Below are 18,116 nucleotides of genomic sequence, written 5' to 3'. Positions count from 1 at the left end.
ACCAGAAATGTTAAGTTTTGCACACTAATCTAGTAATTCATTTGTCATGTACGATACCTAGCAAAAATTATTATTAACACATTTTACTATATTCGAAACTTTTTAATCATCGTCGTAAAGAAATACATGTGGCATAATATGTTTTAAGTTTTTTTTTTTTTTAATTTTATTTTTATCTATCTGGGCGTAAATTTGCACTCAATTTAACTTTTCTAGATTTAGAAGTTTGATCTTTGATTATCGTTAAAAATCACGGAGCTGTTCACAATGATAGCTTATTTCATTATCATTTATTTATTTATTAAGAAATCGTTCATGAAAGCTGCATCTCTGATTAGATTCATTATAATTCTTCCTCCATGGTTGATGATCACCTTCTTCTCTGTCTTACTCAAACAGAAAGTACCTTGTCCAAACATTATTGGCAGGTCCAGATCGCATAAGACTTTACATACAGACTTGTTTTGTAGTATTCTGACATTTTTTACGTATTTTGCCTTTGTCTCCATTCTGTATTTTTTAGCATCTTACTTTTATTTTAACTAAATTTTATCGACGATTTTTCAATGCACTGGGCGTTAAAAAGTCCTTTATTGTTGGAAAGTCCACAATAGCTAAAAAAATCCAATAATTTTGTAAATAACTGCCAAAATGCTTTAAATTATCTAACAAAGTTCTAACAAATCTTAAACCAGAAGATTATTTTTCGATTTCTAAAAGATAAATTTCAAAATTTTAAGAGACTAAGTTTGACCATTAAGACAAAGCTAGGTGAAAAAATATTTAAGATAATATAAAATAAAAACCTTCCGAAACTTTCTGTAAAATTAGTCTGCTGTCATCCTAAGTATGCATATATGAAGACTAGGTGAAAAGGAATCATACGGGATGATGATAATAATAAACCGAATTAAATAAAACCACGTTAGAAAATGAAAAGTTTTCACATGCAAGATTTTCAAGTAGATACTTTAAAGAATTAATAGCAAAACTTTTTAAGGCGTTAAACTGGTGAATAAATTTTAAAAAAATTATATTATGATTGTTTATTATTTTTTTCTGTTAAGGCAAAATACTTGGCATGGATGTTTCTTAATGTAATGCTATATTTTCATTTAATACAACTATTTATTACAGCTGTGATAATAAATAATAGTTATTGGTCATAGCTGTAGTAAAAAGTAATAAACGGTTATTGGTTTTGAAAGATTTCACAGACAGCTGTGATTTTTCATATTGGAGTCAAAGGCCTGGCAACGTTTGAAAAATCTTACACTTTATTATTGTTTTCCTTTAATCTTACGTAATGAAATATTGCTTCAAAATGCATAAAACTTTTTTATAAAATCAATACCGTTCTAAATTTGGATTTTAAGTTTAATTTTACTATGCTTTAAACTATGAATGTTAAATATTAACCATACTGAAATTTATTCGAAATTTTTAAAGGTTTTTCTAAGTTTAAGAAACAAATATTTCTTTTTGAGAAACTTTTATGGGCACTTGCATTTGTGCTAATACATAATTAACACGAATTTTTAATTTCCAGTATTTCAAAAGTTCTAATTTCGTTGCATTCCAAACTCCATTATGCAGCATGGGATGTTTATTTTAGTATAATATACCCGTAGGACGATTTTGGAAGAAATAAAAGATATTTAAACTAAAATATTTTAAGCAATGTCCAAAAACAAGAAATTTCATTTTCAAATGGGGAATAAAATTCAATTTCTTGCGTTCTCCAAAATATAAAATATTTTTTAAACTATTTCAGGAAAATAATTTCAGGTTTTGATAAAAACCAAATGCAAAATAGAAAACAGTTTTTTCCCCCTCAAGAACTACAAAAGAAAAATTCGTCAAATTGAAAATAGGAAAAAAATCTCATCTTTTTACCTCTTCTTTAATTTCTATCTCTGCATGTTCCTTATGACGTCATTTGCAAAAATATTACAAGGAAGCATTTTAAATTTTTTTGACTTCATGGTAATTAAGATTAGTAAGAATAAATTTCCGTATTTATTTTTAAACAGTCATACAGTGAGAGCTACATAATTAATAAAACTGTCTACTATTCTCTTTTGTTTTTCTTTGAACTTATTTGAAACGAGCAAAGACACTTTTCAGATTTTAAATTAAATTTCTGACTTGTGCAATCTCTGTGCATGACTTTTCTGATTTGACATTACGACTTTATTATAAGAATGTGTACTATATTGTTATGATACTGATAATATTTTACAAATTCTTATAATGAATTTCGTAATTTATTATAAAAGTGCGATTAATGTATAGAAAAATTTGCTCTTGCGTTATTTGAAGATTAGTTGCAATAAATAGAAATATCGAATATAATTTGGAACTAAAAAATCTAAATGAATAACCTGTTAATTATTACATTATGAGTCATATACATAGTAAGTTTATAGCAGTTCAATCATCTCAAGTGAGGTATTTAATAATTTGCCGTTTTGTTTCAAAATAGCACAGTATCGAAATTTTATTTTTCGTTTTAACATACAACAAATTTTAAGAATAATACTAGGCCTTGTTTAACCATTTTTAATCCATTTTTTTAATCTGGTATATTTAATTTACTACATTAGTTGCGCATTTTAATTACACATATTGGATAATTATCATAATTTCAGTAAAAATTTGCAAATGTAATGTTCACTATTTCGTTCATGCACCACATTGAAGACACTTAAGACTTGTGCTACAATGGTTGGTTTGGTTTATTAGATTACGGCAAAGCACTCGAGGGTTATCTGCCTTAAGGGAGGGATGCCGTCGTGGAGGACTTAAGGAAAACTGGCTCGTATACACTTTACACATGGGGAACACCCCGAAAACACCCGAGCAGACAGCCTGTTCGCGGGATTCGAACCTCGGACCGAACTACCAGTGTTCAGCGACGTTACCGCTCGCCGCTGGTGGGCCTTCTGCTACAATGAAGTTGATATTATGAAACTTCTAAAAAATAGTTAATATTTTAGTAAATATATTACAACAAATATTGCTTCAAACGCATCCTCTTAACCAATATCCTGATGTGATATTAATGATAAATATTTAAAATTTTCCCATTCAAACTGCTTACCAGTAATTCAGTTTAAACGGTTAATTACGTTGTAGAGATTAATTTCATTTAGTTAGCAGTTAAATTTTTATTTTAAAGCAACTTTCTTTTCATTTTTTCTCACGCTTTCTTACCAGAATGTAAATAAATTAGCGCGCGTGTATTCAAAACGAGGTAGAAAGAAGTAGTATTTAAGGCAAGCTTTTGAAAGGTGATTTCAGAACGTGTTATGCCTGCTTGAAGACCACGTTACTGTTTTGAATCACTAGCGATTCGAAGCTCGTCTAGCCAATAAGCTTGTTTACGCTTACTTCTACGAGTCAGACTTTTCCTGCGCGTTAGATTATCCTGTGAGCCGTTAGGCTAAACTTACTACATTTTAAATTCATCTTTACATTCTTTGAGTTAAGGCAGAAGTTTTGGCTTTGTGTACGCCCAAGTGGACCAATTTGTGAAATTATAGTGAGTAAATAAACGCCCTTCTTCTGATTTTTTTTTTTTTTTTTTTTTTTTTTTTTTTTTTTTTTTTGTCACAACTAAGACCTGAGGATAATTTCTCACACAGTCCTTTTGGTCTCTTAGTTTATGCTACATAAAATTACGAGACTCTATAATGATTAGCATTTCAAGTACGTCAGGTATAAAATTTTTGTAATGCCAATTTAAATTCATGCTTTGTCTGGTATTTGATTCTGTAATCTTCCAACTTAAGACAATAATAAAAAATATTCATTATTTTTATTTAAGAATGATACTCGGAATACCGAACTTCACAGTGTAGTATAAGCAACATCAACTTTTCTAGCTCTCTAATTTGATAAGGTATCCTTTTGAAAGCATAATAAGCGATTGATAAAAACTGATGCTTACTCTCGCACTCGATTCTGCACTTTTATTTCAGCACTCATTTATATAATCTTTAAATTTTATTATTTCTTTACTTACCATTTTCTTCATTCTTTAAGATCTTTTTAATAATGACGTGGTCATATTTACCTTAAAATTATTTCAAATTATTTTGTCTGTAACTTTCGGAAATGATCTTATGCATGTTCGTAAATTTCGGTCTTCTAAATATTAGTCATGATTTATTGAAATGTGTGGCGATAAATGTTTGAGAAACATCTGCAGATAAAATTATATTTTCTCCCTTTTCTGTAATAATAGCTATTGCTATGCCTATTACACTTTGTCAAGGTATTCAAAAAGTTGATCATATAAAAAGGTACAGCAGTAAGACACTATTTCATTTAGTTAAAAAAAGCTAACATTAATATTTCTGGCATCTATTTTTTTAAACAATTTGTGTCAAAAACAAGACACAGTACTTTCCAAAAGAGCTCCAATGTTTTCTTTCCGAATTGTGGTGCTTCTACATTATAGCTTGCATGTTTTTCCTTATACAGAAGAGAAAAATTATAGTTATAAGATTCTCTGTGTTATATTCAAACAGAATAATTTCCTAATTCGGAAAAAATTATTTATATAGAATAAAGTATGTTCATCTATTCATGCATGTAATAAAAAATGTCGCTATCAAGAACTAAGAACACGTGTTGTGAAACTCACTTATTTTTGTTAACTTCCTTTAGAAATCTTTCTTTCTATTTTAGTATCAAACAATATCATTTCATAATAATTACTTTTAAGATATCCTATCTTGTAATGTAAAGTTCTGGTTAAATAACAAATTTCAACCACCTCTTGCTCTGATGAAATTTCCTTTTGTTTCTAAACAGAAGTGTAGAATAAAAAAGAACTAAGAAGTTTAAAACTCAAACAAGACGTAATCCTTAACTAAAAGATTTATTAAAAATTACGTCTTGGAGTATAACTCAAAATTAGCAATTATTAAGTATCTCTACTTTCTGGGTTTTCAAGAATTTAAATATATAAAGCTGTAAATCTCAAAACAACCCTTTCCAACAGTTTACAATCACAGATCGCACTCACGAGCTGGCAGTTCTTCAAACTACAGTTACAGGTAGAAACTAGGTCAGAACCTTTGTAATGCCGTAGGTGATGGAGGTATTGTTGAACTTTGAGGATGAACATTCAGGGAGGCGGTCCGAGGGTTTCGCCATGTGTTTTGAGTGCCATCTTGCTGCACAAACATCTTTTTATTGAACCCGGACCCATCGGTTAGGCAGTCCTGTCTTGGAGTTCAGAGTGTTCAAAACATCTTTCCTCAAATGAATACTATTGATCTATGGGGTCAAATACAGTGCCACAACCAAGACAACTACCGGCTATAGATGAACTCTGGCAACAAATTCTAGCTGCGAATTTTGCAATATCTCAAAGTACCTTTCAAAGCCTCTTTGACTTTATGCCTTGCTGCATAGCAACACTTATTTTTCCTCATAGTTGCCCCATTCGCTACGTATCATAACATATTTTGTTTGCTCAACGCATTTTGATTTTCAAGTACTCTAATATATAAAATAGTATCATTAAAACATCCTAGAGCTACCTTCCACTAGAGCAACATTGGAAGCAATGTTCGCACTCAGCATTTGGCAGTTCCTCCACGCAGAGCAGGTTTCAGTTCTGCCTTGCCTGATGCGTTCACCAGATGTTTGCTCAAATTGAACACAACTAGCCTATGGAGTTAAAGACACTGGCCCAACTAAAATAAATACCGGCTACTATAGATGAAATCTGCCAATGAACGGTTTCTCTCCTTAAATGTATTTTTTATTACTGACATATTAACGATTCCACGTTAAACATTATGAGGCAAGTTTCTCCAACTAATAAGAATGCATGCCACATGTTTTCTATGCTCAATAAACTATTTTCTTTTCATACAAAATCCTAGTCTAAGACTCCCAGACCTACAAAGCGACCTCAGAGAGTGGCTTGTATCAATGAGACATTAGAAAGCAATCAGTATTCTAATTCAAAAGTGATGCAAAATTTAATTAAATATTTCGTAGAGGGGGAGATATGTAAACGTGTAGGGTATCTGTTTTACACTGACGTTTCAGGAAAAAATAGCCTATTGTCTATCTATTATTTGAAATTTAGCACATGAGAAATGCTAGAGAAAGTGCAGTCAAAATAACGTTGTTGTGGAATATCATACGCCATTTTTGCACGAAACGTATTTAAGGCATTCTTATCACCTTTTCTATACTTTGTATCTAATATATTTACACTGAAGTGTTTCGAGAAATTCCTCCTTGAGGCTAGAAATGCACATCATATATAAGAAACACGTTAAACTTACAACGTACAATTTTAGCGTCTGTATAAAATGATTCAATTTTGAAGTTGGTTTTCACCGTTTTGTTTCTCCAGAAGGTTTTGCGAAAACAAAAGCACAGAAGTTGTGAAGACATGGAAGTTATTATTGGAAAAACTCAACTTTTATTGTTTTTTATTGAGTCAATTTTCAAGCTGCTACAAAGTAAAAATCATGAAATAAAAAAATGAAAATAGAACAGAAAGTTTTTTATTTCTTTCGCGAATTCACCACCAGAATAGTGTAAGTTACTTCATTGTTTTTCAGGACTTTTCATTGTAGACAAGAACATGGGGTTTTCAATAGTTGAGATAAAAATAGCAGCCGTAAATTGGCATCTATTGTTATCTGTCAAAACACCCTGCAGGATGAAATAAGTATTTTAAATTGTATTCTATAAGTTTTGTGGCCAATCATTTAAACAGTTAACAGTATTTTACTAGAAATTTGTTTTTATTAGCTAAATGATCTATTAACTTTTCCAAGTTATAGATCAATTTAGCTAATAAAAACTTAGCTTAACTTTTCCATTGTTGAATAAAATGGGTGATTTCAGGCTTTAGGTACTTAAATATTTATCCTACATATTTCTTTTTCAGTACAAATCGCCTTAACATAGTAAAGATAATTTTAAGCAGTTCTCTAACATAATATTACGGGAGGTCATGAACGAGACAGCAAATGAAAATGTATAACATACCTGTACCGCTCATGGCCTGCAATATTGGCTCAACTCGAAAAATTAAGTTTTGAAATAAATGTTTGTAAAATTTTCCTTGGCTTTGAAATGTGGTAATCACACGCTTAATTGATGTACTAAGGAGAAAGAGATACTCGAGCCTTCGTACAAGTTCTGTTAAAAATAATAATTATACAATATTGTGATATTAACATTATTTAATAATAAATTTTATTAAACTATATTACGGTTGCCCTTTTGTTTTACATTATGTTGAACTATACTGGTGATTCTCGGCTAATAAAAAATAATTTAGAGACTAGAAATTAAACTTTATTAGCACTATTACCTTTTTGTGACATGTTGCACAAAATTATAAAATGGACTGTTTAATGGTTCAAAGCGGTATCATTAATCCAAATACAAAAGAATGTGAACAATTTCCAAGTTTCAAAATAAATCCTATTTTTATGATTCAAATTTTAAACTTCTGAAAATGCCGAATAATACAATGGTATTGCATTGGCTGGTTATTAAATTAGTAGGTCGTCAGATTTATTCTTAAATACTGCTGGATGTTTGTTATAAGCTTCTTCAATGTTGCTTCCTGAAAGTAATGCAAACATTCCTGCTTCGGGAACCGTTCCCATTGACAGTTGGTCCACCAGCGACCGAGCGGTAAAGTCGCTAAACACTGGTAGTTCGGTCCGAAGTTCGAATCCCGGAACGGGCTGGATGCATGGGCGTTTTCGTGGTTTTCCCCATGTGTAACGTGTATACGAGCCAGTTCCCTTAGAAAGTTCTCCACGAAGGCATCCCTCCCCTTAGGCAGATAGCCCTAGTGTGCTTTGCCATAATTAAATACACCACACGTCATCCATTGACAGTTTTAAAATCTTCTTTAAAAGAAGTCCTCCAGAAGTAATCAACAATTGTTTAATTCAATGACTCAGGAACATCAGCACAATTCAAGAAGGTTCATAACTGATGAACAGAACTTGCAGTGCTCGCGCCAACTACCTGACTCAAGCTGAAAAGTATCATTTCAGTTTGTGCCAGGAATTTGCCGCCTACAGAAGAAATCAAAGAATGCAACAGAGACGCATTTTTATTTGCTAGTGTAGTATTTGAAATAAATACTTGAATAATACGGTTTCTGCCAATATTGCAGCCCATGAATGATAATGACTTCCGTAAACTAAAAGATTTAATTAATAAAATTATCTTTATTTTTCCATAACCTGAATTCATTACGCTTAAATAAAAAGGGCTCATACTCATGCATGAAAATTTCCAGCACATATTTAAGAATGATTTCAAAGATTTAGCTCCTGATACCTATCATCGAATGAAACTGATAGTTATTTTCACTAGATTTAGAAGGTTGTGTTCATAAAAAGCTTGTCGTAGGCTTTAAACTCCTTAAATACTTATTCTTGATATCTATATTCAAATGTTTCCAAACGGGTGATGGGAGGGCTCGAGCAGTATTAAGACCAAGCAATTCTGAGCAATATAAGTAATATATAACATTAGAAATATCCTTATTTAATTACAACAACCCTGAAAATGCTCATAAATGTTACCAGTTGGCTGTATTATAAATCAAATATATATCTTGGTTTAATTAGATATACAGTACCTGACGGATATTAAACTCATTGTTTAATAAACTCAGCCTCTTATTACATTCTAATTTCCAGGAACTAAAACAAACACATACTAATCACTAGAAAAATCACAGTTTACTAAACTTATCTCTCCCAGTAGAATATCATAACGGCAGAAGACTGATTCTTCAGTTTCAGAATGTCCCACTATCAAAGCTTTTCGTAGTTCATTCATTTAATGTATTGTGGATGACTTTATCATTCAGGAATGTAATGCTTCAATAAAACCAGTTTGACTGAAATTTCCTTATCCCCGGTTTCTGTACCTGTGACACACTGAGTTTTTTGTATGCACTGGACTTCAAAGCGGCAGAACTGTCTTCCCTTAAGGTTAATAAAAAATATTTTCTGGAGGCATTATTAATGAAGGCTCTTCTCAAATATAAGCTGATAGGAAATGAATTTGCAACTTCTATATTCCATCTTTTGAGGTTTCTATCTTCAAAATCATCAGCTTGTAAAGGATTCATTGTGTTCACAGAGAGTTATAGAAGATGGCGTGAAATTCTTTAAAGCGTTATCGTACATTATTATTATCTATAGCGTTATCGTACATTATTATAAGTCTTTGAATGTAAAGGAAGTGTTGATTGTAGACTGAAGAGAAAGGAAGGAAAGCATTTATCGTACTTGTAATCATGAAGTGGCAGATCAACTAAACAGACAAAGGGCAATCATTGTGTTGGCTAGAATCGTAAATTTTTACATTTGAATAAATAACTGAAAAAATCTTTTTTTTTTTTAATTTATTGTGTGCTTAACTTCCAATTTGTCGAAATGACGAGCGAAAAGACTTAAACCTGAAAAAGAAAAGGTTTCATTGTTAAAATATTTTAATTGTTAAAATATTTTAATTGTTAATTGTAGCCAAAGAAATACTGCATTTAAATTAGAACGTTCACAAATAGCATTGGGTAATTTACTTAAAAAAAGAATTGTAATTAATGAAGAACTAATAAAAAATGCAGAGGTCTCTAGCAAGTGCAAAAGAGATAGAAATTCGGGAGACTTTGAAATTGCTATTCTAGATGGTTTTATAAAGCTAAAATTGTTTCTATTTCTAGAGCTTTTTTCACTAACTAGCTAAATACTAAGACATAATTTTACATCAATTCACATATGCCTCACGTGTTGAACCAACAAATAAACCAACATTATCATTAGAAGCTGCGTAGTGAGAAGGAAGAAGCGGATCGTTATACAGCTGATAAGTATATAGAAGATACTTCACCTGGGCTGCTAAAAGAATATAAACCACAGGAAATATATAACACAGAAGAATGTACAGAGGGTGTTCACACATTTCTGTAACAATTTTTTTTTCTGAATTTACATATTAATTTTAAAATACAAACGTGACCGGCACCCAGTTGAATTGTTTAATTATCGTCTGCAGAATTTTAAAAAATACTTTTCTTTAACATGTTGCCAAAAAATAAACAATGGATAGAAGGCTATATTTTTTAGCTGTCCTAATAGAAATACTCTTATTCAATTATTAAAAAAAGATGTGAAAAGCATGCTTTTAATATTTCTACATGCAAAATAAGTGACATAATTAATATGGAAGGAAAGAAACGTTAAACTTTACATCTGACTGAAAAAAAGGCAAGACATGCATGCAACAGCAAATGTACAGCTCTTATTAAATCTAAAGTCACATCTCATGTTTTAAAGGAATATTCAGCCCTCCTCCCAAAGAGCTATTGCAAAATCTTTAACTATCTCTATAGGAACTGTGAACATAATTATAAAATCTGATTTAAAGCTAATCAAAACAAAGAAACATGATGTTTATCACCTAACGCCGAAACATGTTTCTCAGCGTAAGACTATGTGCAGGTTGCTATATGAAAATTATTTGGCAGTAGAAATCGGAAATGTGCAGTTACAATTTATGATGCTTGGATATACTTATCTGACGGCAATAGAAAAAGATCGATTTACTAATGAAAAAAAGGAGAAAAATGCTTAACATGTTAGTTCAGAAAAAAAGGAAAGTTTACCTAAAGGTTTCATGGTTATTACTGGATTTTCTTAAAATGGAAAACTTAAAATAAAGAAAGTATTAAAAAACATCAAATTAATTCGTAAATTGGAAAGAAAGGATAGAGCAGAAATATGTTTTAAGACCTATCTTTAAAGACGAAATTCCATCTGTTTATCCAAACAATCTTCACTATGTAAAGTTCCATCAGAATAAAGCTCCTTTAAATCTACTGCTCTATTATTTGAAAATTGAGAAATGGAAGCTATTCCCTTTAAATGCATCCCACCCAATTCCTCCGATATGTCTGCTATGGATTACTGTGCATCTGGACTTTTAAAATAAGCTCTTTATAGGCGGCATCCCAAAACATTTGATGGACTCTGGAAGATTGTGAAGGTAATTAAGGTCAAGATGTAATATGATAGTTCAACAAAAGTACTATCAGACTGAACATATTAGAAAATGAAATTCTAAGATTTTTCTTTCTTATATATAAATCTTTGCAAAGTCGTTACACAAATGTGTGAACACCCTCTGTATGTGGATTGCTTTAGAGAACAGTAATAGAAAGTGTATTAATACTTAAAAAGGAACGAGCAGGTACCCTGAAGAAACGAAATAATATGTTACTATGTTATTAATGTGCAATATGGGCCCAGCAATTAATAAAGACAACACTGGTTATTGACAAAAGCAGAAACCTCGATGTCTGAAAAGAGTAAAGAAGATATAAGGTATTTCTCCCGTCTTCTTAGCATGCCTTCGTGGTGTAGTGGTCAACACGCTCGGCGCGTATTCGAGAGGTTCGTGGTTCGAGTCCCGGCGAGGGCATTGCAGATCTCTTCACTTTCCTGATTCAAAAACATCCTAATGATTCTACAGTGGCGTCCGAGCTAAAACGAGTGATAGATGATGATTCTCCAATACCAGTGTAATGACCTTGCGGATTAATAAGGCACCATGAGGAAAACGACACCAACATTTATTAAAATTTACCTTTCAAAGAATAATGAAAAAAAAAATTAACATTTAAAGAATAAAGGCAAACTCGGAGCACTACCTCGCTCCTACAACATAATTAACCTACAACCTGCCTCCTCTGAGGCTAACATGCAACTGTTCTCTCTCTCACTTGCTGGGCTCTGCCAGGCAGCTGATTGGCTCACCGCTGCCAGATACATGACAACCAGGTTGGCGATTGGGTCCCTTAAACCCCAGTTGCCCTTTAAAAGGGGAAGTATAAAAGGTATTTCTCCCGCCTTCTTAGAGTGCCTTCGTGGTGTAGTTGTCATCACTCTCGGTACGTATTTGAAAGGTCCGTGGTTCGAGTCCTAGTGAGGGCATTGCTAATTTATCACATCTTCTGCTTCGAAATAACCTAATGTCTCTACAAAGTTACTTCTGGTTTACCATAGCAATAAAGACCAACAGATGGCAAGTAGTATTTTTACTGATTTTCTTTAGAATAGGACAGTGAAATAAAAAATGAAAGCATAGTTTTCTTAAAATGAAAGAATAGTTTTGTTAATTCGATGACTGTACAGCATACGCAAACATAAGTGTCTCATCCTGTAAATAAATTTTGTAGCTTTTACTTTTTCATTTCATTTCATATTTCATTAAATGCTTTCAAATTTCATTACAGAAAAGATGTTCAATAAATAATGAAGATAATTGAATTTAGTCTAAAGACAAGCATTTCGAAGTCGATATCCCTGCTAGAAGCTATTTATATTATAATCGATGAAAAGGATTAATCTCTTAAAATCAGCTGAAAACTGTTTTGAAGATTTGTCTTTCTCGTTGATGGATTCTCAAGAGAATTGCAAACTATATCTAATGTTTTAAATGTCAGTGAAGAAACGTAGGAGGATTTATTTTTAGAATATATGTCAATTCATAACAATATTGGAACAACATGTATAAAAAGTGTCTAACAAAGTATTAAAAGAACTGTAGAAATTGACAGCAAAGTGACACAGAGAAATGTTACACCATGCCATCATCAATCGAATCTAGAAAAGCATTGTAAATTCTACGAAAAAGCTGTGAGCAGTTTTACGAAACTGAAAATGCAATTGAAAATCTGTTATTTAAAAATACGAAACAAACACAGATAGGATTGTTGTTCGTGAAGTATAAAATTTCATGTAGAACGCAATAAACATATTTTAATAAAATTCAAAAAACGAATTTCAAAATTGCTTAAATGGTTTAATTTTAATATTAATTTTCATTTATTATTTTAGAATTGGTTAATTAATAAATTGTTAGCTATAGGGTGGGGCAAATAAAAATGGCCCGGAAAACAGAGTAACTCTATTCTCCGGACCATTTTTATTTGCCCCACCCTGTATCATTTTACCTGCAAAGTTTAAAACTGATATGACTGTTCGCAATACAAAAATCGCCGTCTATTAAACTCAGCCGCTTAATAAATACGTTTGTAACGGATATGATTTCAATAAGTGGTGGTTACTGTATTTCTAAAATATAAAGTAAAGAGCTGATGCATTAAATTGGTGCTTATTATTTCAAATAAATGTTTGTCATAATCATATAATTTAATAATTTTATGATCTGCCGAAGGGCAGCACTCCGAGAACTAGCTATGCGTGAGGTCAGGAGCGAGATAAATTTAAGACCTTATATTTAGCTCAGTGGCAACACTTGGCAAGATAATTTTGGCATGTGATTGGTTCGCAGCCTAAGAAAAATGAAACTGTTGTCACTTGTCAGCTTCGAAAAGACGTTTCAGCTTGGGAAAAACTTGTCAGCTTCGAAACACTTGTCGGCTTCGGAAAGATTTCCTGACATCAACGTAAACTTTAATATTTAGAGAAAAGCGTAAGGGAACCGTCCCTTCTGTTTTGATAAATTAATGTTCCCATAAAATTATAAACGTTAGTTTAGAAAATATTGCAACATCTAGATCCAACATTTGAAAAAATGTAGTCTGTAGCCATTTTCATAACCCTTTGTATTGTAAACCTAGTGAAATGTACTTTATAATTTAGTACAAAATTAAAACACAATTATTTGGAAATGGTAAAAACATTCCGAGCTTGTTCGGCCTTTGAAAGTATTCTTGTAACATAACATTTTTCTGAAGCATCAGCAAAAATGTGCTGTGCCCGTTAATTTAAACTCAAATCTACGATTTTTAACAAAGACTGTATACTGCTAACATAAACGTACATCTGAGTAAATAATAACAGAGTTAATGACCATCCATAGCAGCTGCTTCAACCATATTCAGTGTTTTCTTAGTCTTTGTTAGAACTGCATTTACAGGTCTGAATTGCCATGCTGCGTTGTATCTTTAAAGCGTTTCTCTAACACCATAAAATTGCATTGAGAAGAACCGTTACAGTTCCGTTCTTTTAGCAGATATCTTACCAAGAGCAGAAAATTACTCTTGCCGTTTGTTCAACTCTAATGTTGTTTGTAGTTGAGTTCCCTTCTGTGATGGAAATATTTATAATACGATGGTGATTTTACAATACTGATATGCTTCGGAATCAAAATTTCTTTCTAGTCATCTTTTAATCAGCTAATTTTTGAATGCGTTTTCTCGCCACCAAAATTTCATCGACCTGTTGGTGCTGATATTTAGATCCTTGGAAGCCTTATTTTAGGGAAGGAGCTTCATCCTCAGTGCAGCATTTGTTTCCAGAGAACGTAAACTGAAACGTAAATTGATGGAGCCTTTCAGGACAGTAATGCTCAAATTCAGAGACACAAATTCTAAGTTCATGGAAGATAAAGATGAGATTAAGCATTTCCTATGCTCACGTAATCAAGTGAATACTATTGAATGGATATATGTGTTTTAGACATGAGTGTGGGATGTGTCTTCTATCATCAACAATGAAAAGTCATGATATATTTTGATTGAAAATGTATGAAATCAGAAGTTCTGTTCAGGCTATTTAAGATTTATTTGCTTTATTTCAAAATTGCAATTTTGCATTTCAGCTAATTGAAATCAGAACAAAGATTTTTAAGATTAGTTTTTTACTTCATATCCTGTCATTATTTGGTTCTCCATTTCATATTTACTTCTAAAGACAACCTTCATGAGAATTTTTTAACCAAACTGGTTCTCGTTTCAGTCACAAATGGAGAAAAATCGCATAAATTCTGTGGCATATAAAATGTCTACAATGAAATTGCTAAAAATTTGAAAGTTTTGTCCACTTGCCTGAGTATGTTATAGAGTCGAACCATAAGCTACAGGTGAATGCTTAAAGCCTTGGAAAATCCGTAACTTTGCTTATAGTTTAAATTTATCACATACGCAGCCAAACGGGCAAATTTTTTTAAATACTGAAAGAATTTCAAAAGAATTAAGTTTCATTTCTTATTTAATTACACCGTTCGATAACCACAAAGTATTAAAGTATCTTGAAAACTTGTGTAAAACTTCCCTGGCCTTTGTAGAATTAAAAATGTAATTATATTTCTATATAAGAAATTAAAACCATAATTTTATTTCAGTGAGCATCTGGCTAATTGTTCTCGATAGATCTTAAGCTCTTCCTTTTAAACAGATAATGCACTGTTGTTATGGATGCATAAAGTAACTAATTTATATACAAAAATATGACATTTATATAATTTAAGTACAACGAAATAAATTTTGATTAGATGCTGTCCTCTAAATACCTTTTATTTCTTTTTCCCACAGAGCGTGTCCGTATCCGTTTCGGTACTGACTTTGACTTTCATCTCCATCGACCGTTGGTATGCTATCTGCCATCCTTTGAAATTCAAGAGTACGGCCAGCCGGGCGAAGAAGGCTATTATCATTATCTGGTTTACGTCCCTGATTCTGGTTCTACCGGATGCTCTAGTCATGGACACCATGAAGAGTTCTGAGCTAAGGGTGGAGACACATTACTTTACCGATTGCACGTATACCTGGAACAACCATTACACGAAAATATACCAGTTGCTGATAGTGTTCTTTCTATATTTTGCTCCCTTCTTGTTCATGTCCTTCTTCTACATTCAGATTGTAAAAGTATTGTGGAATAAGAATATACCAGGAAGCGCGGAAGTTAACTCCAGGCAAATTAGAACAGGTAAGATTAGATGTTTATCAACTATCTCTTCTATTGGTTATTAGTACTTCATGTACTACATCTTCCATAAAAAATGGCACGGATATATATATCTCCCGTTCTACTGGACCTATTGTCGAAATTTAACTTGCATTTTTCATGTCTCGAAAGCGCGACTTAGAAAATATATTAGATTTATATATAGCATTGTTCTAACGTTTGACGCAAAATGGGACTTTTTTTATAAATGGCATACCTATTTTTTTTCTATATTTCGATTCTACGACTCAGATTATGCCAAACTGCCAATTTTTGTAAAAGTCGCCCTAATACCTTTTAAACAATTAGCTCTCGAAATTTTAGCTCCTCCATATTAATTGAATTTAGGATACATTTATTAATATATCTTTTTTATTAAACTTACTTGATTCCTTCTTTCACATTTCGAAATTTAGGTTCCATTCAAATCAAATTTGCAGCTATTTTCAGATTTGTATTTTTTAGAAACTTTTATAAATTTTTCAATTTATAAGCTATAAAGTTTCTGCCATCTTCTTAAGGTAGATGCATTTTCAGGCGTACTTGCAAAAATTAAGAATTTTTTATTCAAAATTTTCGAAGATATAAATTTACATATTGGCGCGTTTTGAAATTTGTCATATTTGTTATAAGTGATAATGACGCCAAATATGGTTTACGCACTTTGTTAAAATAAGATGCATTCCGCAAGAGAAGAAGAAGAAAATGTGGTCACGTGGGCTAGGAACAACAACATCCGCATGTGCTATGTCTACAATGGAGTCGAAAGCAGATATTCCGCTGAAATTAATTTATTTTTCGAATTTAAAAATTTATGGCTATTGCGAGAAATTAAAAAATACGATTGGAAATGATTTCGCTTTCCTTGATGTCAACAAGAAGGGTCTTTTGTTATTCAAGGAAAAACATGCGAACAATATTTGTTTCAAAGTAATGCCGGATAGCATGGTACTTATAACAAGCTGTGTTAAGGCCAAAATAAAGAAATAAATTAATTATAAAACATCTGTGCTAATTTCTGCAGAAAACGAGGTAAAATTTATAAATTTTTCTTATGCATGATGCTAACCAGTATTAATAAGTTTTTTCATTAAGAATATTAAGTGTATATCATTTAATTGAAAACTATTCCCGAGACCTTGAATAACGTTTTCCAAACTTTTAAATGTAAGTGTAATAATAGTATATTCATAGCTCATGAATTACTGAAATTCTAATTTACTGAAATAGCCGTTCTAAATTACTGAAATAGCCGAATTCATGAAAGATCTGTTTATCTGCAAGAACGTAAATACAAAGCCAATTTTCTTTTATTAATATTAATTAATGTCATAGAATATTTTATGCAGCTAAAATTTTATTAATTTCATCAGGATGCGTTTTAATATTTTAGCTGTTAATAAATACACATAAATATCGGAAAGTTAATTATTTTAATACCTTCCATTGTAGATATTAAGGATACCAACAGCTGTAATATTAGAAGCATCAGTAATACTGAAACATTTTAATATAAAAGGATGCTTTGATGAGAATTTATACTTAATTCTAAATTTTCATGGGCGATTGCTGAGTTTTTTTTGTTTAAATATTAAATTAACATGTATATTTAGTCTTTGAAAATCAGTGGTTGTGTCAGTCCGTAATTTGAGATAACATGTGCCTTACGTATATGCATTAGAATTACACTATTCTATTTCCTATGGTAGATCTTTGCAATAAATGCACTTGAAATATTTTTGAGCTACATGATTTTAAAATAAAAAATTCTGTACATAAATTACGTAACTTACAAGATTAAAAATAACTTCAAATTTATTTTTTGAATATTTAAAATGTATATAGATAGAACTTTTTTACTGTTTATTATTATAAAATGAAGAAAAGTGTTTTATGAAAAATTATTAGTTTCACAGCTAGTACTGTAGTGAACTCAGTTGCATAAATCTCTATATTTTTCTTTTTGGCATTTATATTATAGTATACAAAATGTGTTAATTTGCAGTTTATACTATCAATAGAATAATAGTCAGTTGCTAAAAATTAAATTTTAAGTACATATTTAATTTATATATTATATATTTTATTATATAATTATATATATTATATATATATTTATATATTATAATTTAATTTATATATTAATATTGAACTGCGCAGAACATTGGCATCGTTATCCTTATATGATTTAAGGGCCAACTGCATTTACAGTGCTCCGTAAATTTGACTATTACGGTTTTCAAAAACCAACTTACTGTTCTGCTTGTTAAGCTGATAAAATTATTACTTAAAATATTTATAGTAACTTTCTTTTCAGTGTAGAAGAGCAATCTATGTAAACAT

The 18,116-nt window shown here is 31.2% G+C and overlaps 1 protein-coding gene across 1 annotated transcript in view; it reads left to right on the top strand.

Moving 5' to 3' along the window:
* Window positions 1–18,116, top strand: part of LOC118203138 (orexin receptor type 2-like) — a 363,620-nt gene that overhangs the window by 270,261 nt on the left and 75,243 nt on the right. The window contains exon 2 of the mRNA XM_035375394.2: window positions 15,359–15,755. Coding sequence (XP_035231285.1) covers window positions 15,359–15,755 — 397 coding nt within the window. The remainder of the gene's footprint in view (window positions 1–15,358; window positions 15,756–18,116) is intronic.

This window comes from Stegodyphus dumicola, chromosome 12, assembly GCF_044657685.1.
Source record: "Stegodyphus dumicola isolate Sdum_Otavi_A_Nest chromosome 12, ASM4465768v1".
Lineage (NCBI taxonomy): Eukaryota > Metazoa > Arthropoda > Arachnida > Araneae > Eresidae > Stegodyphus > Stegodyphus dumicola.
The sequence above is the reverse complement of the archived record's forward strand: the minus strand, read 5'-3'. Positions and strand labels throughout refer to the sequence as shown.